We start from the raw sequence: 25,582 nt of genomic DNA, 5'->3' as shown, positions 1-25,582 counted from the left end.
AATTTAAATAAAGTTAAACTGTTTACACTTCTACAGGGGAAGAGAATGTTTGCAACTTATAAGAATTGTCTCATTATTACTGCAGTCAGACAGAGTATGCATACATACATATTTAGATATAGTGTGTATGTGTGTGTGTGCTTGTGTGTGTGGACACCTATTTGCGAGCTGAATATGAAAGAATGGTATCTAAAAATAAAATGTAAGGGGTGAGAGAGGAATATATTGGGAAAAGGGGGAAAAGGGGGAAAGAGGTACAATGGTGTATGTCTCACATAAAAGCAGCAAGAAAAATCTGTTACGGTGAAGAAGCAGGGCAGATGAGTGAACCTCACTCTTATCAGAATTAGGTCAAGGAGGGAATAACATTTACATTGAATTGGATATAGGAATCTATCATAACCTACCAGAAAGAAGGAAGGTAAGAGGATAAGAAAAGGATGGATTTCAGCATTAAAGGGGAATGGACTGGGGGAGGTAATAGTCAGAAGTAAAACACTTCTGAGGAGGGATCTGGTGAAAGGAAAGAACTATATATATATTATTTATTATATGTATGTATATATGCATGTTTTCAATTCAGTAAATTTCTGTTTGCTAAAATGAAGATGAAGTAAGTTTAACAGGGAGAGTAAAAAGCAAAGCAGAATGAAGTGATTTTTTTTTGTTAAATTTATAAATTTTAAGAAGCACCTTTGAGAACAAACATTTTTATGAGTCAAAAAAATTGTTTGGATAATATTAGTTCATGGGAAATCTTAGGAAATTTATCATACAATCCCAGCTTTACCTTCTGTTCCTCCCTAACAAACAATATATGGTGAAAAGCCTGGATGGGAAGCACACAGGATCAGGCTGAAGCCAAACTGGGAAATTAGCCAAGTTGTTTTTGTCACCTTTCTACTACCTCTTATCATGGAGATTTCGCTTTTCATTCCAGTTACATTTTCTCCAGTCCTTCTCCTAACCCTTCTATGACCTTTTTGAATGCAATCCATAATTTTTAAAGAGACTCTCAAAGATTGAAACAACTTTCACAGCTCAAAAGAATGATACTCTAACAATGGCAGTGGAACTGGTAAGTATGCATATTTCTATCTATCTTTTAGTCAAGGTATGTTACCAAATAAACCAGAAAGGAGAGTCATTAAAAGGGATATACCAGAGAAATTCTATTCTTATATCTTGGAGGAGGCATTTCTATGGAATTCAATCTTCTTTATTTGAGAATAATAAAAATTTGGGAAAGAAGAAAATTATTAATTCATTGAACAAACCTTTATAAAATCTACAGTCAGTACTAATTTATTATATTCATTTCAGAATTGGGAACTGACTCAGGTCATATGATAGAGTGATACTGTTTTAATCATTCATAATATTTATATGTATTTACCCCTTTAATAACTACGAACCACTTTGAATTTGGGGAGATATAATTACTATTTAGAGGAAGTAAGGTGATAAAGTGGATTGAGTGCAAGGCCTGGAGTTAGTAAAACCTGAGTTCAAATACATCCTCAAATGTTCACTAGGTGAAGAGGAGATTAAATATCTAAACAACCCTATCTCAGAAAAAGAAATTCAGCAAGCCATCATTGAGCTTCCTAAAAAAAATCTCCAGGGCCTGATGGATTCACAAGTGAATTCTACCAAACATTTAAAGAACAATTGGTTCCAATTGTATATAAACTCTTTGGAAAAACAAGGGAAGATGGAACTCTGTCTAACTCTTTCTATGAAACCAATATGGTGCTGATACTTAAACCAGGAAGAGAAAGAAAATTATAGACCTATCTCCCTGATGAATATAGATGTAAAAATCTTAAATAAAATCTTAGCAAAACGATTACAACAAGTTATCACTGGGATAATACATTATGATCAAGTAGGATTTATTCCAGGAATGCGGGGTTGGTTCAATATTAGGAAAACTGTTAGTATACTCAATTATATCAACAACAAATCTATCAGAAATATATGATCAGGGCAGCTGGGTGGCGTAGTGGATAAAGCACCGGCCCTGGAGTCAGGAGTACTTGGGTTCAAGTTCAGTCTCAGACACTTAGTGATTGCCTAGCTGTGTGGCCTTGGGCAAGCCACTTAACCCTGTTTGCCTTGCAAAAACCTAAAAAAAAATATATGATCATATCAATAGATGATGAAAAAGCCTTTGACAAAATATAGCACCCATTCCTACTAAAAAGACTAAAGAGTGTAGGAATAAATGGACTGTTTCTTAGAATAATTAGCAGTATCTATCTGAAACCATCAACAAGAATTATATTCAATGGGGAGAGACTGGAGGCATTCCCAGTAAGATCAGGGGTGAAACAAGGATGCCCATTATCCACACTACTATTCAATATCATATGAGAAATGTTAGCCTCAGCAGTAAGATAAGAAAAAGAAATTGAAGGAATTAGAATTGGGAAGGAAGAGACAAAATTCTCACTCTTTGCAGATGACATGATGTTATACCTAGAGAATCCCAAGAAATCATCCAAAAAACTATGGAAATAATTAGCAACTTTAGCAAAGTTGCAGGATATAAAATAAACCATCATAAATCCTCAACTTTTCTATATATAACTAGTAAGATACAGCAGGAAGAGCTAGAAAGAGAAACCCCATTCAAAGTAACCTCAGATAATATAAAACACCTGGGAGTCTATTTGCCAAGGCAGACTCAGAAACTTTTTTGAAAAAAATTATAAAACACTTCTCACACAAATTAAATCACTGGGCAAACATCAACTGCTCATGGATAGGCTGAGCTAATATAATAAAAATGATAATTCTGCCAAAACTGTTGAGTGCCTGTTTAGTGCCCTACCAATCAATATTCCAAAAAATTACTTTAATGAGTTAGAAAAAGTTTTAAGTAAATTCATATGGAGAAATTAAAAGTCAAGAATTTCCAGGGATTTAATGAAAATGTGCAAAAGAAGGTGGCTTAGCCCTATCTGGTCTAAAATTATATTATAAAGCATCAGTCATCAGAACTGTCTGGGATTGGCTAAGAAATAGAGTGGTGGACCAATGGAATAGACTAGCGGCAATAGCAGGAAATGATTATAGTAGTCTGCTGTTTGATAAACCCAAAGAGTCCAGCTATTGGGATAAAAACTCTCTCTTTGATAAAAACTGCTGGGATAATTGGAAGTTAGTGTGTTAGAAACTTAGATTAGACCAGCACCTCACACCCTATACCAAGAAAAGATCGAAATGGATACAGGATTTAGACATTAAAAAAACACTACTATAAGCAAATTGGAAGGTCAAGGACTAGTTTACCTGTCAGATCTATGGCAAGGGGAGCAGTTTATGACTGAGGAAGAGATGAAGAACATCACTAAAAACAAACTAGATTATTTCGATTACATTAAATTAAAAAAACTTTTGCACAGACAAAACCACTGTAACCAAGATCAAAAGAAATGCAATAAACTCGAAACAATCTTTACAACTAATGTTACTGACAAAGGACTCATTTCTAAAATATACAGACAACTGAGTCAAATTTAAAAAAAAAAGCCATTCACCAATTGACAAATGGTCAAAGGATATGCAAAGGCAATTTACATATGAGGAGATCAAAGTGATCCACAATCATATGAAAAAATTGCTCTAAATCATTGCTTACTAAAGAAACGCAAATTAAAGCTTCTCTGAGGTACTGCCTCACACCTCTCAGACTGGCCAATATTGACAGAAAATATAATGATCATTGTTGGAAGGGTTGTGGGAATTCTGGGACATTATTACATTGTTGGTGGCGCTGTGAACTCATCCAATCTTTCTGGGGAGAGAGAGAGAGAGAGAGAGAGAGATGGAGGCAAAGGACTTGACTTCCAAATCTAGCTCTGTCCCTTTATACATATCATGACCTACTCTTTATATGGTTTTCTTGGTAGAGTTACTGGTTTATCATGTCCTCCAGTCATCTGACAGATGAGGGAACAGAGGGAAAAGGGTTAAGTGATAACCAGGGTCACATAGCTGATAGGTGCCTGAGACCAAATTTGAACCGTCTTTCTGACTTCAATTCTGGCACCCTATCCACTGAACTATCTATCTCACAAATTAGGTAGGCTCTATTATTTTCTACATCCTATGGATTAGGTAACTGAAGTCAAGAGAGGTTAAGAGACTTGCCCAGGATCACACCATTAATCATACCAGAATATTTGAAACAGAAATTGAACTCAGGTCTTTCTGACTCCTAGTCCTGCAAGAACCACCAGATTATTGGATACTGATTTTACAATTGTATTATATAACCAAAAAGGAGGGAAGAGATGAAGAAAATACACTTGCTTTGCAATTATTTTTGCCAGTGCTCAAATAGAAACAAATGTTTCCCAGTATGGAAAAAGAAGTAAAACTTCTCAAAATATTTAAAAAGCTAGCAAAATTTATTTTAAAAAAATTTAGCACTGAAATGTACAGGCATCTTAATTACAGTGAAAATAATTTAATATACCATTTATATTTGGGGGAGTATAACATAATCCTAAAATTTTTTTTCTTTTGGCACATTGAATGGAGAATTATTGATTTGAATAATAAATTGAACAATCAGCTTAAATAGAGGTTTTATAAAAAAAAGTTTTATTTTACCTGCTTAAGAACCTGATGAAGAAATTTTATCTTAATTGGGGCTACAGGAAACAGATATCAAGAATAGAGATATATATGTAGCAATGTGCATGAATGTGTTCTTATCTGCACATGTGTATATGTATGTATGTATGTGTGTGTGTATATCTTACTTAAACCTTTAGCATTTCCAAATGGTATTACTGCTCTAAGTCAAGGTTCCCAGGGTTGTTATGATCCTAAACTATTGCAAGCCTTTTTAGTCAACTGTAAACTGCACTGTTGAACTAAAAATATCTTTGACAAGATTTCTTGATCCCAAAATGACATCATCAGAAAAACAGTAAATCATATCTGTTAAGTTGAAAACCTAATTTTTAATTCCCAAGAATGGGGTGCTCTGATCATGCACTATAAGTAGTCAGTGTTCTTCATCATATAACAGATATTTGCTCACCCCCTCCTTTGTCACTTCAGACTCCGAAATTAAGCTATAATAAGATTCGAGGTTTTACTTCTTAATTCTTTTAATGAATGGTAGCTGTGAGGGGAAATTAATTTGAATATTGTTTGTAGCTCATACATTCCAAAATATTCATGCTAGTGTTTCCTTGCAAAGAAAAAAATTCAACTAGCAATTAATGCATTTCTTCCTAAAGGGCTAAAAGTGAAGTATCTTAATTAATTTCCTTAAGAAAGACAAAGTACTCAGAGCATCTTGAGCAATGTGTCTTTTAGAAACAATATTTAGGCTAAATAGGTGCATTTCCCATTACATTCTTATGTAATTAATGAGGTTCAGTTTGATAAGTGAGTGTATTGGGCATTCAGAAATTCATTTTTACATTCAAGCAGAATTTCCATAGGTTACAGTTAGGTCTTGGTATCTTTTGTTGGGATTTCCTGATCTAGGAACAGTGCCTACTCTAGATTCCATATCTTCACCCTCAGTTGGCTCCTATTTCTGACTCCTCTAGGACTCTTGGGCTATACAGCAAATACATAAAATTTTCTAGAGCTAAAGCAGTAAATTGCTTCAACTATCAAAGACTATTGAAACCTCAAAGTGAAACCTACTTCTTCAACTGTTCCTACTTCTGTCATGCTTTCTTGGCCAGACTTGGGGCCTCTGGCTGGCTTCTGATTTTGCTGCTTGTCTTCACTAACCTTTGCATAGTGTGTTTTCTTGTTTTGGTTATATTTTTGTGAGTTTTAGGATATTTAGGTGGTGCAGTGGGTAGTGAGCCAAGTTTGGATTCAGGAAGATAGGAGTTCAAATCTGGCCTTACACACTTAACATCTATATGACCTTATGTAACCCTGTTGCTCAATTCCTCATCTGTAAAATGAGCTGGAAAAAAATTGCAAAGCATTCCAAGATTTTTTTAAGCTTAAATGGTATTACTTTATTGTACAGCAGCATTACACATTATACATCTGGGGTTCTCCTTTATTTCCTTTCCTTTCGCTCTCTGTGGGTTTGACTTTTCAAACTATTTCAGAAATTCTATTAGGATCAATAAAGAAGAACGTAAATGAAAGGGATGAAATATTGAGCTTTCTCTTGCTGTTTTGCTCTTTGCAGCCTTAACCCCATAGTCAAGTATTTCAACAATGTTCTAACATTCTAGAATTTTTTTCTATGTTGGCAACCAACCAATGAGGGCAACTTGCAACTCAGCAGAAAAAGTAGCTTAGACATCAGAGAGGTCATGAAGAAATGAACATTACTGAAGAACAATTAAAAACTGTGACTTTTAGGGTGGTGGACTTATTCACTCTATTCTAGAATTAGCAGTTCAGTAGAGAACATGAAGTCAACTTAAATCTTTGAAACTGCCTTTCCCTCCACTTGGGTTCTAGTTATCTACTTTGCATTTACAATCTAATGTCCGAAAGTAACACTGAAATAAGGGATTTATGCAGAACTTCTTGTAATTACCAGAGAAAATATTGATATTCTGGTCAAATATTGTCCAGTTCTATGATACTTTAAAAAATCTTTTTCTCCATTTATAAGACATCTATCTGATCCCTTATTCCACTTATCCCCTCCTTGGACCTCGGTAATCACAACAATCCTCTAAGTTGGATCCTCTATCTTCTATGTCCCAATACTTAAAGAAATTAACTTGCTAACAGCTTTAAATCTTTTGAGTCTTTGGAATTCCAACATGAGGGTCCAGCCATATTGATGACTGAGTAAAAACTAGTTTACCTTCACCACTCTATGTGGGTATGGTTCCTTTCTTTATTGCCCCGGGTCACAGACCATACTTCACCTTTACATCCCAATCAGTCATCACATGATATCTTGTCACCTTTTGTCACTGTATGCATATTTTCCTTTGTCACTGTAGGTCTTGCTCAGAGACAGTAATCGAGTCAGTAGTCCTATTGCTTCTGGAGAGGATACGATAATTGAATATCATATGGATCAACTCAACTTTATGATTCTCTAGACCAAAAGTCTCTTCCTTGGTCATTCCTTCCCTATATGTGATCTGCTTCTCTTTTAGAATGAAAGTTCTTTGGTGGGAAGGGTTATCTATTTTTTTATTTTAATTTGCTTTGTCTAATACTTATCACAGTATGTTTTATATATATATATATATATATATATATATATATATATGTATATACACACATTTATCTATCTATCTGGGCCTAAATTTCATCCATTCATTTTATTCCTTTACCAATATTCAATAGTCAATTAAATTCAATATTCCATTTAAAATTTATTAACAAAAGATTCCAAGTGTTGCAATCTATTTAATTTATTATGGGGCATCCCACATAAAATCATCCTAACACTGAGCTAACATAGGACTAATACTTCCCATAGATAGATACTAGTTAAATAGATACTAGTTAAATTTTTAAATATTTATTGTCAGCATGAAAGGAAGTGAGGGATTTGTAACTATATGGTTAACTTGCAATGAATTATAAAACTTTGGTCAGGAAAAACTCTTAGAAACATCCTCATTGTAGATCCTCTATTTCTCAGTCTTTTTTTTTTTTAGGTTTTTTTTTTTTTTGCAAGGCAATGGGGTTAAGTGGGCTGCCCAAGGCCACACAACTAGGTAATTATTAAGTGTCTGAGACCGCATTTTAACTCAGGTACTCCTGACTCCAAGGCCAGTGCTCTATCTACTGCATCACCTAGCCGCCCCTATTTCTCAGTCTTTTTTACTCTTCCCTCTTTCACTGAACTCCCCCATATCTAATCAGTTGTTAAGTCTCTCCATTATACTTTCATAATATTTCTGCTCTGACATTGTTACCACCCTGATGAATACTCTCGTCACATGCCTGGACTATTATAATAGTCATTTAAAATTTATTTTTATTTATTTCATTAAATATTTTCCAAATACATGTACATTTTTAACAATCATTTTTTTAAAAATTTTGAGTTAAAAATCCTATCCCTCCTACCATCAACCACTCTTTGAGAATGAAAGCAATTTTATATTGATTACATATGTGAAGTCATCTCCCTGCTTCCATCTCAGTTTAATTCAATAAATATTTATTAGACATCCATTCTGTGCTTGGAATTGTCCTAAGTACTAGAGATACAAAAAGAGGCAAAAGAGTTCCTATTCTCAAGGACCTTAAAATTTAACAAGGGAGACAACATATAAACAGATGTAGATAAATCAAGCTACATACAGGACAAATATGAAATAATTAGCAAAAGGAAGGCACAGAAATTCATAAGGATTAGGGAAGTCTTTCTGTGTTCCACACAGCAAGCAAAGTGATATTCCTAAAGTACAATCTGACCAAGTCACCACTCTTTGTTTAAAATAATGTGTCTGTATTATTCATATTGAATATAAATTATTCTGCTTGATTTCTAACCCCTCCATAACCTGGCCTTACCCCACCCATCCAGTCTTCCAATTTATTCTCTTTCACATATACTGTGACCCGGTGACACTAGTCACCTATTAATTCCCGTACAAAATGTTTCATCTCTTGGCTTTGTCTATTTTCACTGATAGCTTCCAATACCTTCTTCCTAGTTTCAAGTAAAATCCCATCTTTGTCCTGAAGCCCTTACTGCCCTTCATACTAGTAATTTTGCCCTGGGATTGTCTCCAATTTATCCTGTTAGTGCAATTGTTTGAAAGTCGCCTTCCTCATTAAGCTGTGAGTTCCTTAAGAGCAGACACTGTTTTTGTCTGTTTTGTTGGTGTGTTTACTTGTTTTTATAGCATTATCACTTGTTGTTTGTCCTTCATTCTCTAAGACCATGAGATGAATTGAATTTGACTGTGCTGTCACCAGCCTCATTTTATCCTCCAGAGTCATCTGAGTCTAGTGGCCAGATAGGAATCAGGACGCCTGGAGATGGCCCCAAGTGAGAGGTTAAATGGCTTGTCCAAGTTCACAGAGCTAATAAAGGTCAAGGGTCTGAGGCTGGATTTAAACTCTCATCTTCCTGCCTCCAAGGCTGACGCTCTATCCACTGTACCACCCAATTGTCCTAGCCCTTCAAAGATTGTCTGACACATACAGTAATGTTGGTTGACTTGACTACATACAAGGAAAGTTAAATGGTCCAAGGTCACAGTTAACTTATGATACAATGATGGTATAACCTTAGTTTACTTAACTAACATATCAATAGTCTTAGTTGGAAGGAATATTTGTTAAGTAAGTAAATGGTTAATTTAGTATATTTGTTATGATGTATTTTCTACCAGCCTATCCTAGAAGAGTGTAAGTACCTTGAATATAATGACTGGTTTTTGTTTTGTTTTGTTTTTGCTATTTTTGAGTTTCTGCTCAGCATTTTGAATATTATAGATAAAAAATACTTGTTGAATCTAATTTAATTCAATTTCCTATTCCTCTTCAGTATTTGCTAAAGTACTGTGCTCCAAACCACCTCTTGGCTATTCTGTTTGGTTGAAGAACAGTTTGTCCCAATTATTTTCTCATAGATTTCTTTGTTCATGAAAACCTTGAGTCATACTAGTAAATTTAACATTAAAAAGAAGAACAGCTTCAGAAACCCTCATGTGCAAGTTTGAGATATTAGAAGAAGTTATAAGGGCCGCTTAGTAGTTATATGACCTTGGGGAGGACAATTATTTTCTGGACTTCAGTGTTCTCATTTTTAGATTGAGAAGATACATTCATTCATTCAAATGACAAGGTGGTTCAGTGGATAGTATGGATCCAAAGCCAAGAAGATCTGCGTTCAAATCTAGCCTCAGATATTTCCTAGCTTACAAGTGACCCTGGGCAAATCACTTGACCTCTGTCTGCCTTAATCTACAAAAGAAGGAAATAGTAAACCACTTCATTATCTTTACCAAGGAAACATCATGAAAGGCATGGTGCATGGAGTCACAAAGAGTCAGACACAACCGAAGGACTGAACAACAAAATTCATTTATTCACCAAGCATTTACCAGACACCTATTACATTCAAGATCTTATGGTGATAGGCCTATGAGATAGCATTGTTAATATGTTAGGCACCAAATAGAAGTTGTCCATGTTTCAAGGCCCATCCTCTAGGTGGATTCACTCTAAACTATTGATATCAAACTCAAAGAAAATGGGACCTATCCATCTGTAATAAGAATCCTTGAAGGCCACATATTGGCTGTTTTAAAATAAATATTATTTATATTTTATTGTATTTTATTGATTTTGTTGATTGTATCCCACCCAAGGCCACATGATTGCCACTTCTTTTTGAAATTGTCATTTATAAAATTATGTTACTTGATCATTGTCAGTAGGATATATTCTTTAGATTATTTCTTTGGTGTTGATGGTATAGTTATTTCTGCAATAATTATCTTCTCACCCATTGGAATCAAAATATTATGAATTTAGAATTAAAAGACCCATTAGTAATCCTCTTGCCCAACAATCTCATCTTATGCATGAGGGTCAGAGAAATTGAATTATTTTTCCAACATCAGAAAGTTAATAAATTGAAAATAAATTGCAAATCCTGAATTTGTCCACTAACTCCAAATTCTAGATACTTCTACCCAGAGTAGAAATGCAATCTTAATTAACAATGAACCATTATTTGCTCTACCCCAAATTAAGTGATACCAGTAGGTAATCAATATCTATAATGTGAACTTTGTTAATAATGCACTTTAGCAAATGGAACTGATCTATTGTCCTTTCTGTTTATGAAGTTTCTTTCATTTTGGAACATTTTGAATGGGAATTTGGGAGTGAATACATGAGAAGTAGGAGGCTACATTGGCCTATGGGATTTACTAAGGCAGGGAAGGAATAAACAAAAGTGAGATATGAGGGATGTGTCGACAGCAAGTCTGTTTTAAGAAGTCTGTGTTATTCCTTCTAGAATTTTATGCTACAATGCTCTTTCTGCATCATTACTTTGCCCTTTCTGTTAAAAATGCACTGAATTAATGTTTTGAATTCAATTAAAGGCCATGGATTAATTTATTCTCAAGGAGTACACTTTATTATCATTTTTAACTCTAAACAAGTATTTTAAGTTTTATATAGTAAGGCACTAAAACCAAAGTATGTGTATATATATATATATATATATATATATATATATATATGTATTAGAAAATAACAGTGTTTACCAATTCATTAAGAAAATTCTGTCAAATATTTCCACATTTTTCCCTTCCTGTCATGCGTATTTTCTAGAAATATGCATACACACATATGTTTAAAAGTGTATAGATGGATAGGGAAGCAAGCATTTTATTTACTATAAATGAAATTGCATAGAAAAGGAACTGCTAAACCCATCTGAAAAAAAAGATTAAAGAAACACAAACCAACTAGGATATAGCAGGCAGCATGTATTCTGAGTAAAATAGAATGTTTAATTGCATTTTGTCAAGCCATAATGGTCTGTAGGGACATTTTAACTGGCTACCAAGAGGGTGAGACTGCCATATAACCAAACTCCCCACAACCCTTTTTATATAAGTGGTCATGGAGTCCATTCAACTAGCAAATGAAAGCTGGGAGAGGAAACTACGTATGAAACCAGGCAATAAACTATTTGAACTGTGCTTGGCTTATTCATTACAGAATTCACATCTTAAATAAACTCTGGCATGTCTCTTTGGAAATACCAAATTTTTAATTGTAAACTACCCATTCTTCCCCCAACTAATCCCAGAGCCACAGCTCAATAAGCCCTATCAAACTCTATCAACAATTCAAATTAAAAATGTCAAAAATTTAATGTCTCATCTCATGAGCTCACCTGTGGTTGGCTGCCCTCTTTCATTAAATGATGTTTCCAAAATTATATCCAACAATTATAAGTATTTTTAGACTTGCAAAGCACTTTGCATACTATATCTCATTTGATCCTCATGATAACCCTGGAAATTTGGAATTATTAATACTGTTATCCTTATTTTATAGGCCAGGTGATATGCTTATTACCACACAGCTAGTAAATGTTGAAAATAAAATTATGGTTTAGTTCTTTCCAGTTTCAAAACAAAGTCTTTACCTTAGTCTGACTTGTCATATTGCTAAACTGCCAGACAAGAAAATTTTGAGTTATAAGTGCCTTTTGGTTCATATTTCCAGAAAAAAATCTTGCCATTTTCTTCACATTATCTCTCAAATCTATCTCTTTCATTCTATCTTCACAATAAAGGCCTTAATCAAAGTCTTGTTAAAAAGTCTCAGACCTCTGACTCTCAAAAAAGTCACTTCAGAAATGCTTGATCTATTTTATAAATTAAAAATGAAATAAATAAAAATCTAAAACACCTAACACATACAATAGGCAAATCCTGGCATTCACAGCAAGAGTTATCTAATTTTATTCAAGCATTTAAATGGCATTCTAAATGAGGGAAATTTTAGATAATTGAGGTTTAATCCTCTACTTCCTGAACATTTAAAATTTTTTGTCAATGGAAATCTTTCTCCAAAGGATATTCTCATTATATGCTAGGCATCATGTGGATCATACATTTCACCAAGCCCTTACTCTTTAGAAAAGAAAATGTTAGATCCTTAAGAGTACTCTCAACAAATCTCAACAATCTTGATGATTTAGGGTTATCATTATTGTATTGCGCTTTATTTAATGCAGTGATGCCCTTGGAGACTTATGACATTCAACACTGTTATGTTCTACCATATTGTTATATTTTTTCTCATTCCTATTTTCCCCTTTCCTTCCTTTTGTTATGTTACCATTTCTCAAGATATCTGAGTTTAGCAGTCAAAGAAAGATAAGAATATCAATGAAATAGAAGTCAATGATATCAACTTATAGCCACAATCAGGGAAAAATTGCAGTCAGTTGCTAATACTCTCAAAGAGGTAATCATACTTTATTCATCCATTCATTCATTTATTTTTACAATAGGAGGCCACCAATACACAACTTGTAAAATCAGAGACAGATCAGTTGAACTGATTTTTCCTAAATTCTTAGTCTGTGATTCTAGTACTCAGATTATTGATGGGCATGGTTAGGGTGGTGTTGGGGTGATCCTTTGTTTTGTCAAAGCAATGAAGCTTAGAACTGTCTGATTATCTGGTTCACTTTTCACATATACAAAAATATTTATAGCATTTCTTTATATGGATGCAAAAATTTTAAAACCAAGTGTGCCAATTAAATGGAAAATGGTTGAATAAATTATGACATTCAAAGAGAATGGGATATTATTTTGCTATAAGAAATCATAAAAGGGATAAGTTCAGAGAAATCTGCAAAGATCTGTTTGAACTGAAGCTTACTGAAATTAGAAGAAACAGAAGCTTATTAAAATAACTCTGAAATTTAAAAAATGCTGATCAACTCAGGGACCAATTATAATGAAGAATGTGGTTCATCTTCTACTATATACATTTCTGGAAATGGCCAATGTGGTATTTTTTTGAAAACATGATTATATAATCTTGTTACAATGGTATGGTAAGGTGGTTCTTTGGGCTTGAAGTAAAAAATTTGAATCCTATGTCAGATACTTACTGGATGTGGGGACAACTTCTTTACATTCTGCCCACTTTCCCTACAGACACTATGTATAATTGTGGGGAGTGTGCCTAGGTTTGTCTGGGGAGATGTTGAGGTTTTATAGCAATTATTCTCAGGTTGCTATCTCAGCAAATGTCTTTATGCCCTCTGGGTGACTATTAAATGTAAAGACATTTGAGGGGCTATTTATTGCTTTAGAAGCTTATAATGCCAAATACTTTAGACCTATATAAACATAATCCAACTTTTGATCCCTGCTCTAAAGAATTCAACCTGCTAGTATAAACTAGAAAGAATAGTTATAAATATGCAAATGAATTATAAGAGACATATGAAGAAAGATCTACAAAGAGAAATAACATGCCTAGAATAAGTTTACAGACTTATATGTATAAATATATGCATATTTATGTGTACATATGTAAAATTAATCTTGTGACCACACTTAAAAATAATGAAAAATGAAAGGCAAAAGGGAATGAAGTAAAAATTACTTGTCAAGTGGCTAAAAAATGAAGATTAATGATTTATTGAAGCTTAAAGCTAAGCTAGATATGACCAGAAAGTCAAAAAGCGCATAAAGGAAGGGTAAGTATAGGCAAAAACAATGAGAACAAGGCATAACTGAGGCATAACATCCTGGATCTTTGGTAATACCTTTCATGAATTCTGCCTAATAGGTAAATGGAAAAGACAGGAGCACAAAAATTTTCAACATTTTTAGGTGAAAAGTACTCACTTTCTTGATGACACATTTTTTGTTGGAGATTTCTAAGATCATAGTATGGCAACTCAGCTTTGAATATGGAGGTGAGAATAGTATCAAGTTCTTCCAATGAGGTCTGTTTCAAACAAATTTGGGGAAAAAGTGTAAGAATTAGTATGCTTACTTGCAAATGAAATCATCTTTTTGCAAGACAATTTTAATTTATTAAAATGGAATTCTATTACATTTAGAAATACTAAAATTATTAATATAACAATATATTAATTATATAATATTTAAATATACCTTTTTAAATAATTTTAAAAGTTACATGTGTCCTTTATCTCATGAATTCATTTATTCATTAAACATTCATTAAAAGTTTGTTGTATGCAAAGCACTTTGGGAGAGATGAAATACATACATATATATATATATGCTACATAGTCCCTGAACTCATTGAATATACAGTCTCACAGACACAGATTTTGATAATTTAAATGCATGAGATTACATAATTGCATTCTACAATCCTGCCAAACTCACTGGTGTGAGAAGAATATTATTTTATTCATGTGCCATCCCTGGAAAGGGAGGTGGGGCAGAATAGAATGTTGTATGCACTTTTAAATGAATATTGCCATTTTATTATTAATTTTATTTTATTATTTTATTTTCTTACAAGAGATCTCTCAGAAAGTTGGATACATTTATAAACATTTGCTGTATAAAACAAAATACATCAGCATTTTTTAAAAAAAGATTACTTGATACAAAATTAGAAATATGCAAAAAAGTATTATGAGAACTCTAGGAAGAAAGTAAAAGTAATTCCCAGCCTGAAATGATAGTTAATATTTCATGGTAGAGATGCAATTGATATTATACATTAATTGAAATCTAGGAAAAGTTGAACGTGAGGAGCATTGAATTTTGTTATTGCCTAATAATTTTTCTCTAATATTTTGTAACTGAGAAAAATGCCCTCAGAAAATCATGATATTTTACCTTTCATCAAGAATATATATAACAAACATAAATTTTAATACTTGGTAAACAAAAATGGCATCTTTTATTCAACAACCCTATTTGCTTATCTAGTATTTAAATTTTGTCATTTTTCAGTCATGTCCAACTCTTCACGATTACTTTTGGATGTTGTTTCTTTGTGGGATTTTTTTGCAAAAATACTATAGAGGTCTGCATTTCCTTCTCCACTCCTTTTAATATTTTCCTTTATTTTTGAAGAGCATGGCATCTGGGAAATGATGACATCATAAACACATGAATTGGATTTGAGTGAGGAGAATGCTGTGCTAAATTCACTTTCTCCTCCAGAGCCATCTGGGTCCAAGGGCCAGATATAAATCAGGATGACTGGAGATGGCTCTGGATGCCAGGTAATCAGAGTTAAGTGATTTACCCAAGTTCACACAGCTGAGACAAAGGAATAAATGACTTGAGCAGGGTCACATAGGTTGTAAATGTCTGGGGTCAGATTCAACTAACTCCAAATGTGGCACTCTATCCATTGTGCCATCTTGCTGCTGTAAGCAGTAGGATAGATTGTTCCAAAGTACAAATTTTGGAAGTTTGTGACTTTTTAAGACTATAGATGACTATGGTTATTAGTGGAAAAATTATAAAGTTTTGAATCGGATTAATTTTCTGATACTTTAGACAAGTCACTCAATCTCCTTAGGCCTTACTTTCCTCATTTTTTAATAAATGAAGGAGGAGAATACAATGGTCTTTGAGATTTCTCCCAGCTCTAGGGTTATCATTTACACAATATAACATAGTGAATCTGATGCTTCAACTGATGTAAACTGGATATTGGACTATCATGAATGTGCAGAAAGTCTCACCTATGAGACATATTTGAAAAAGAGACACAAGGACCACCTTGGTCCTTATTGAGTTCTAACAGCAGCTTGTTTCCACAATCCATTGATTTTTGAGGAGAACTATGCAAGCAGTTTTTTTTAATTATGTTTTGTTACAGTGAACCACGGCATGAATGAAAATTATGTTATACTTCTTGAAAATTGAACTGAAATATGGAGAGACAATTTTCTCCCTCTCTATAAGGAAAGAATTAAAGATATAGCTCATCTATAAGACATGTATGGATATGGTTTCTACATTCTAATATTCCACATTTACTCAAATTTTCTACAAGCCTGCACAAGTAACTGGTTTGAAAAGTGTTAATTAACTATATTTCCAATATCTCTGCTCTCCCAATACTTCCCCAAACTTGCAAGTTATGATTACTAGCCATGCTCTTGGTTTTCCTATATCTATAACAAGAGCACAAGTATCTGTCTGAAAGCATATACACTCAGATTCTCCTTCAAATACAAACTTCAAATCTTTAATGAGACAATGAAGAGGCAGAATTTTTTATTTCTTCTTTTAATAATGATTTAATTTAAACTTGCATGGATTAAGACAGGGCCTATATTTTAATGTTAGTAGCTCTCATCATGAATTAAAGAATATGTCAATGAATAGTTTTATCTAATATTTTTCCAGGATGGCACCCATGAGCCTTTGATGAAAGGACAGGAAAAGACAGAATCTAAAACTCAATATTCTCATGGAGAGCTTCTGAAGTTGAATGCACAGCTTGTTTGTTTTTTTTTTTGAATAGCATCCTTATTTTTTAGACATATGTATATGCATATTTTTAAATTACAAAATTTCCTTTCATTCTCTCTTCCCGCTTCCCCCTGCCCTCAGTGGTGGACACTCAGATTAACATTGTACATACATATATTTGATAAACATGTCTATAGATTAGTTATTTTTGGTAGGAGAAATTGAGATTAAGGGAAAGAGATACATAAGAGATAATTTTTATAAAATATCCATCAGATTCTGAAGGATTTGTTTTGTTTTGTTTTGTTTTTCTTCCTTTGTATGGGGTAACATTGTCCATAGCTGATCTCCTAGGGTTGTCCTAGCTCTCTGAACTGCTAAGAGTAGCTGCTTCCATCAAGGTTGATCATCTTACAATGTTGTTAATGTGTACATTGCTCTCTTGGTTCTGTTCCCTTTGATCAGCATGAAATACTTTTTAACTCATTTAATGCTTCTCTAGAGTCCGACCATTTATAGTTCCTTATAGAATAATATTTTAAAATATTCATGTACCAAAGCTTGTTTAGCCATTCCCTAATTGATGGGTGTCCTCTCAATTTTCAATTCTTTGCCACTACAAGAAGAGCTACTATGAATATTTTGGCTCTTGTGGGAATTTTTCCATTTTTTTATTCTTCCTTCTGGATCACAGTTTGTTTTCTTGTCAACTTCTTATAAACAATTTCACTTAGAAATGAGGGACAGTAAATAAAAATCCTTTTTAACCTATGTGAATCCACACCTGGTCAATCTACAATGTTTTTTTTTTTTTAATGACATTGGATTTTTATAAGGTCTTACAGAAAGGTAATGGGGAAGTCTACTTTTTTTTTGTAAACTTTTGCAAGGCAAATGGGGTTAAATGGCTTGCCCAAGGTCACACATCTAGGTAATTATTAAGTGTCTGGGGCCAGATTTGAACTCAGGTACTCAGGACTCCAGGGCTGGTGCTCTATTCACTGCACCACCTAGCCGCCCCGGAAAGCCTACTTGTGAACAACGTCCATTCTGCTTGCTTTTCTCTTTTGAACTTAGTGTATAGAAATACAGATTGTGCAGAGCCTTGCAAATCCAAGGAAAAAAAGTCTAATATTTATTGTCACTAGTGATAAGTGTGTTGAATGAGATTATTTAAAGGTAAGAATTTTTAAAGGTTATTCAATGCAATTCTGCTGTACCAAAAGCTAACTTTTTGACAGAATTTTTGAAATCCTACATAAGGAAATATGCCCCATTTTTTGAAAGTTTTCATTTGTCCTGAATAATACTTGACATGTTCTGTTATTACCTTCTGGTTGGTAGTAATAACATAACTGTGAAACTTAGTTTTGATGTGGTTCTTTGACACTTGAACAGATTGTCCAGAAATACAGAATTTGAGAGAGCCTGCATGGAAAGCAAGATACTGGCAAGAATTAAGGTTTTTCAATGAAGTCCCACTATTCTTTTGCTCTTTTCAAATACAAAATTTCAAAGGAAACTCTTTGGAGACTCAGTGGAGCAGATAAACTTCTAGATTTCGCTGTGCTTTCTTTAAAGTTTATTCTCCTGAATTGGGCCGGACTCCACCGAACTGGGAAATCAATCCATTTCTTTAGAGTTTATGCAGAGTGTAAGAGAATCTAATCTGGGCAAGACCATTGCTGAGGAAAGGAACGCTTTCCTTGAGGTCCTCCAGTAGAGTTTAGCATTACCCAAATTATGGAGAAAAATGGAAACAGAGATTTGTATGGAAATGACTTTTGCTTTCCAGACATTTTTAGACACCAAAGTCTCATGATCAATTCACATTCTCAGCTGGAGGAGCTAAAAACTTATAGCCAAACTTCTAATTAAATGTCTACCAAACTGGATTGAGTTTCATCTGTTTAGTGAGTTCTCTGACAGAACATCCAAATAAAGATCATTCAAAATAGAGAGAAACTAACTGATCATCAGTTGATTGCTTATTACTTAGTACAATTAATAAATTGATTATTAATTACTCAGAAAAAAGAGAAAATATATTTTCAGCCACACTTGATCCCTTGACATCTAATTCACTGTTATTACTTTAATATGTGACTTAATCAAGTATTCTTCTATTAGAATTCCTAAATATTTTAAAAATTTTAATACTTTGATAATCATCTTATCATAATTAGTTTTTTTGATCCCATGTATTTTTTAAATGCAGTTTAAACCCCTTATTTTGAGAAAAGATTGATAGACCTTACCAAATAAAGGGATCCATTTGAAATTTCAAAAGCCTGGCTTCAACTACACAGAACAAGAAGTCCCTCTTTGTCTCTCCTCACCTCCCATAGCCTTCATTTTGTGTTGTTGTTCTCCCTCTACTGGCTTGTAAGGTCCTTGAGGTCAAGGGCTGTCTTTTCATTAGTTGCATTTCCAGCACTAGGCACTTAATAAATGTTGACTGGATTGAGCGTACTTGAGTTAGTTCATAGTAATGAACTGATTACTAAGTTTTCAGTGTGGGCAGTCATACCTAGGAAATAGGCAGAAACTACAAATCAGGGCTTGGTTTACTCCTATACTCATTGTCTGGACTTAAGAAAGTGAGAAAAACAGATAATAAAGCAGATAAAACTTCAAAGTATACCATGAAAATATCCTTTCTCTCAAGAGCCAGTTGCTCAACATTTACTACCATACCTCTGGGTTCCAAAAAATAAAATGATTAAAAAACCTCTCATCTAGATGCAGAGAGAGCTTCCAAATACCCATCTCCATCTTTATCCCTCCTCCTGCCCTTCAGATATCAATCTCAAATTATAGAAGTCACAATTTTTAAATGAATGTCCTATCAGGACCTCAAAACATATACAAAATTAAACTTAATTATCTTATCTCCAAACTTACTTCCCATTTTTAACTTCCTTATTTATATAAGCAGAACAACCATTTGCTTCTCATTAAAACCTTGGTGCTAGAAATTTATCATTTTTACCTTCATAAAATCTCTTCTTTCTATCTCCTCCTTTTTCATCTTCCCACTTTAGATCATCATTACCATAGGCTTAGAATATGATCAAAGAAAACAAATTTGTCTTCTTGGATCCCTGCTCTCTCCATCTTTCTATTTACTATCAAATTCATTCTTCAGTTCATTGTACAGACGGATTCCCTTTAAAGGATACATGCTATAGTGGAAATAACACTGGACTTGGCATCAGGAGAGGTTTGACCCTGATACTTGCTAGCTGTGTGACCCTAGACAGGCCACTGAACATCAGTGTACCTGTTTTATGAAGAGTAAAAAGAGGACAATAATATCAATCTTACAATGTTGTTCTGAGGAGCAAATAAAAAAGAAATTTAAATCTCTTAATTAATTATGTAAATGTTAGCTATTATTCTAAATCAATGGTGCTTAATCTGTATTTAATTATAATTGACTTCTTTTGTAATTCTATTTATTTTGCTTTGTGCAGTTAAAAATATTATTTGATAAGGTGTTTCTCCAGATTGCAAAAAGCTTTCTATGCCTTTTCTTATGCAACTAATGAAAAGACAGTCCCTGACCTCAAGGATCTTACAAGCCAATGGAGGAGAAACAACACAAAATGAAGATGATGGGAGGTAGGGAGAAACCAAAAGGTACTTCTTGTTCTGTGGAGCTGAAAGGTTTTCTATGGCAAAAAGGCTAAGAACTTGGGTTCTGGATTAACATTCTTTATATGCAAATCTGACCTTATTACTTCTTTACTCAATAACTTCAATGACTCCTTAGTATTTCCTGAATAAATTTTATTTCCTTACCCAGGCATTCAAGGTCCTCTACAATCACAAGTCCTTATGCCCACAGCCATTCACTGTAGCTATAGATCTAGAATTGCTGAAGGAAGTGACTTGTCCAAGGTCACATAACTAGTAAACAAACAGGAGAGATGTGACTGAAACTTGGATCTTCACACCCTACCACCACTACTCTCTTTTTCATCCCACACTGCATCCTGCAAAGGAAGCCTAGTAGTGTTAATGAAGTCAAGGGGAAAGAAAATATCCAGGAAGAATAGAAGGTCAACAGCAACAAAATCTGCAAAGAGGAAAAGGAAGTATAAGAAAACACCATTGGGGTTCTGACCAAGATGACAAAGAGAATACAAGTATTCGATTTCCTTCAAAACTAACATGAATCAAGCCTCTTAACAGATTTTGGATCCACAAAACCCAGAGAAGAATGGAGGAGAAGAAATCTACCACAAGGTCTGTCTCAGGGAAGCATGGGTAAGCTGGGGGCAGGGAGCTGAGAGCCAGTACAGGGGCAACAGGGTGAGGCCTGGGGACTAAGCTGAGAATAGCTGCAGAAGCTAGCTACAGCTGTGTGAGCAGTAGGTAAGAGAGTTGCAGTGAGAGTGCAGCTAAGCATTAATCCAATCAGCTTGGCTGGTCTGGAAGATCAGGGTTATGAGCCCATATTTTCAGTGGAGTCCCTGTGTTTCTGGTTGATTTTCCCTGCGTGCCCCCCAAAACTTTGGGGAAAAAAATGACTTTTCCCAGAAGAAACACAATAACTACTCCTTCCCCCCACCAGGCTCAGGTGTGGACAGCAGATCTCCCTCAGTGCTGAGTGAGGAATAAGGAGATTAAGTTTATAGCAGGAGACCCCAGTCCATATTATTGGAAGCTGTTGCTCCCCACCCCCATCCCCCAGGCCTAGGGAGTGGGCTACAAATCAAGGTTACAGACACTTCAGAGAAAGTATCTAGCATCCCCTACTGACCAACTAGCAATTATTAAGTCTAGGGAGCAAAGCTTCTAGGGATTTCCACACTAAAGATATGCTAGGAAACAAGATGCTAGGAAAATGAGGAAAAGTCAGCAGAAAGAGGGAGTCAATTGACAGCTATCTTGAAGACAAAGATCCTAACTCAGAGAGATTCAGAACTTCTGAGAAGAATATGCATTGGTCTTCAGTCCTGAAAGACTTCTTAGAAAAGATCAGAAAGGAGCTTAAAAATCAATTGGAAAAATTGGGTAAAGAAATGCAAGAGATGGGTGGCTAGGTAGTGCAGTGGATAAAGCACTGCCCCTGGAGTCACGAGTACCTGGGTTCAAATCCAGTCTCAGACACTTAATAATTACCTAGCTGTGTGGCCTTGGGCAAGCCACTTAACCCCATTTGCCTTGCAAAAAACCTAAAAGAAAAAGAAAGAAAGAAAGAAATGCAAGAGAAAATTAACATTTGCAAGAGAAAATTATCATCTTGCAACAAGAAAACAAAAATATAATTGGTCAAGTGCAAAAAGAAGTTAATTCTCTTAAAACCACAATCGGGCAAATGGAAAACTCCCTCAAAAATAGGACTGATCAATTGGAAAAGGAGTTTGCAAAAGGTAAATGAAGAAAATTCTTCTCTTAAAAAAATGGAAATCTGTGGAAACTAATGACTTCATGAGACAACAAGAATCAGTTAAACAAAACCATACCCCCTCCCCAAATAGAAGACAACTGACTTAGAGAATAGATCCAGGAGAGACAACCTAAGAATCACTGAACTTCCTGAAAATATTGAGGATGGAAAAAGCATGGATCAATACTTCAGGATAGAGTGAAAAATTGCCCTGATATCATGAAACCAGAGAGCAAAATAATTATTGAAAGAATACATTGATCACCTTCTGAAAGGGATTCCACAATGAAAACACCAAGGAACAGTGTGGCCAAATTCCAGAACTATCAGATAAAAGAGAAAATCCTATAAGCAGCCTGAAAGAAACAATTTAGATAACAAGGAGCCACAGTAAGGATTGCACAGGGCCTGTCTGCATCAACATTAAGGGATCAAAGGACCTGAAATATGATATTCTGAAGAGCAAGGGACCTTGGAATGCAGCCAAGAATTTACTATCTGGAAAAACTGAGCTTTCTCTTTCAGGAGAGAAGATAGACATTTAATGAAATAGGAGACCTCCAACTTTTCAGGATGAAAAGACCAAAGGTAACCAAAAAATTTGCACTTCAAACAGGAAACTCAAGAGATACATGAAAAAGAAAAAACAGGAAAATAAAAAAAAGAACTTATCCAATAAGATGAAACAGCCTATATCCCCACCTGGGAAAAAGATTCTCATAACTCGTGAGAATTATAACTCTATTAAAGAGAATATACTTAGCTAGAAGTAATGGACACTCATGACTTGTTCATGACTCTGATAGAATGATTTAAAAGCAATATCTCCTTAAAAAGGGGGGGACAGAAAAGAAACAGGAGGATGGAGGAGATTGAATGGGGTAAATTGCATTATATGAAGAGGTACAAAGGACCTATTTCCCTAGAGGGGAAAAAGGGAGTAAGTGAGAACTGCCTGAATCAGATTTGGCTCAAAGAATATACACACTCAAATAAGTTAAGGAACTTATCTTACCTTTCAAGTATTAAGAGGAGAAAGGGGGAGGGGGGGAGGGGGGAGGAAAAGAGGAACTGACAGAAGGAAGGGAAGGAAGAAGGGACAAAGGGAAAGAGGAAAGAAAGGGGAGGGGCTTGGATATAAGGAGGCAAACAGACTGAAGAAGGTGGTATTTAGAAGCAAAATACTGGGGAATATGGATAAGATAAAAAGGAGGAAAAATACAGAGGAAAGATAGCATGGAAGACAATAGTAATTATAACTTTGGGTGTGAATAAAATGTAAACAAACAGCAGAGTGGATTAAAAACAGAATCCTACAATATGCTGCTTACAAGAGACTCATTTGAAGCAGAGAGATACATATAGAGTAAAGGTAAAAGGTTGGAGCAGAATTTATTTTGCTTCAACTGAAGAGAAAAAATAAGGGTAGCAATCCTTTATCTCAGACAAAGCAGCTGCAAAAATAGACCTAATTATAAGAGATAAGGAAGGAAACTATATCCTCCTAAAAGGTACCATAGACAATGAAGTAAATTCAATACTAAATATGTATGCACCAAGTTGTGTAGCATTCAGATTCTTAGAGGAGTAGCTGAATGAATAACAGGAAGACATATACAGCAAAATCTACTTGTGTAAGACCTCAATCTTGTTCTCTCAGAATTAGATAAATATTACCATAAAATAAACAAGAAGGAAATTAAGGAGGTAAACAGAATGTTAGAAAATCTAGACATGATAGACCCTGGGAGAAAATTAAATGGGGATAGAAAGGAATATACTTTTTTCTGCAGTACATGGCACCTACACAAAAATTGTCCATATACTAGGGCACAAAAATCTCATAATCAAATGCAGAAAGGCAAAAATAACTAATACATCCTTCTCAGACCATAATGTAATCAAAATCATGGGTCATAGAGAGATAGACCTAAGGAGACAACATATCAAAACTTGTGGGATACAGTCAAGGTAGTTATTAGGGGATATATTATATCTTTAACTGCTTACATAAATAAAATAGAGAAAGAGGAAATTAATGAACTAAGCTTGCAAATAAAAAAATAGAGAAAGAACAAATTAAAACTCCCCCAGTTAAATACTCAATTAGAAATTCTAAAAATTAAAGGAGAAATTAAAAGCAAGAAAACTATTGAGCTAATAAACAAAACCAAGTATTGGTTTAATGAAAAAAACAAATAAAATAGATAAACTTTTGGTTAATTTGATTAAAAAATGAAGAAAGTCAAATTACTAGAATCATAAATGAAAAGAGTAAAACCACCAAAGAGGAGGAAATTAAAGTAATTTGAAACTATTTTGCCCAACTGTATGTGAATAAATTTAATGATCTAAGTGAAATGGATGAATATTTACAAAAAATATTAGTTGTTCAGGTTAAATGAAGAGGAAATTAAATAACTCTGTCTCAGAAAAAGAAATTCAACAAGCCATCATTGAACTCCCTAAGGAGAAAAAACCTCCAAGGCCAGATGGATTCCCAAGTGAATTCTATCAAACGTGTAAGGAGCAATTGATTCCAATTTTATATAACCTCTTTGGAAAAATAGGTGAAGACAGAACTCTGCCTAACTCCTTCTATGATACCTAAACCAAGAAGGGTCAAAACAGAGAATGAAATTATAGACCAATTTCTCTGCTGAATATAGATGGAAAAATCTCAAATAAATTCTTAACAAAGCGATTACAGCAAGTTATCACTAGGATAACACATTATGACCAAGCAGGATTTATCCCAGGAGTGCAGGGTTGTTTCAATATTAGGAAAACTGTCAACATAATTGACTATATTAATAAGAAACCTAACAGAAATCAAATAATTATCTCAATAGATGCTGAAAAAAAGTCTTTAACAAGATACAGCACCCTTTCCTACTAAAAAAACACCAGAGAGCATAGGAATAAATGGATTGTAAGGTAGTATCTATCCTAAACTATTAACAAGCATTATGTGCAATGAGGATAACCTAGAGGCATTCCCAATAAGATCAGGGGTGAAACAAGGATGCCTGTTATCACCACTACTATCTAATAATGTTAGCTTCAGCAACAAGAAAAGTAAAAAAAAAAAAATTGAAGGAATTGGAATTTGGGAAGGAAGAAACAAAACTCTCACCCTTTGCAGATGACCTGATGGTATACCTAGAAAACCCTAAAAATCATCTAAAAAACTACTAGAAACAATTAGCAACTTTAGCAAAGTTGCAGGATATAAAATAAACCTACATAAATCCTCAACATTTCAATATATTACTAG

At 34.2% G+C, this 25,582-nt stretch overlaps 1 protein-coding gene across 1 annotated transcript in view; it reads right to left on the bottom strand.

The window, feature by feature from the left end:
- BANK1 (B cell scaffold protein with ankyrin repeats 1) overlaps window positions 1-25,582 on the bottom strand; it is a 485,960-nt gene that overhangs the window by 285,872 nt on the left and 174,506 nt on the right. The window contains exon 6 of the mRNA XM_074228107.1: window positions 14,337-14,439. Coding sequence (XP_074084208.1) covers window positions 14,337-14,439 — 103 coding nt within the window. The remainder of the gene's footprint in view (window positions 1-14,336; window positions 14,440-25,582) is intronic.

The sequence above is a fragment of the Macrotis lagotis genome, chromosome 3, assembly GCF_037893015.1.
Source record: "Macrotis lagotis isolate mMagLag1 chromosome 3, bilby.v1.9.chrom.fasta, whole genome shotgun sequence".
Taxonomy (NCBI): Eukaryota; Metazoa; Chordata; class Mammalia; order Peramelemorphia; family Peramelidae; genus Macrotis; species Macrotis lagotis.
The sequence above is the reverse complement of the archived record's forward strand: the minus strand, read 5'-3'. Positions and strand labels throughout refer to the sequence as shown.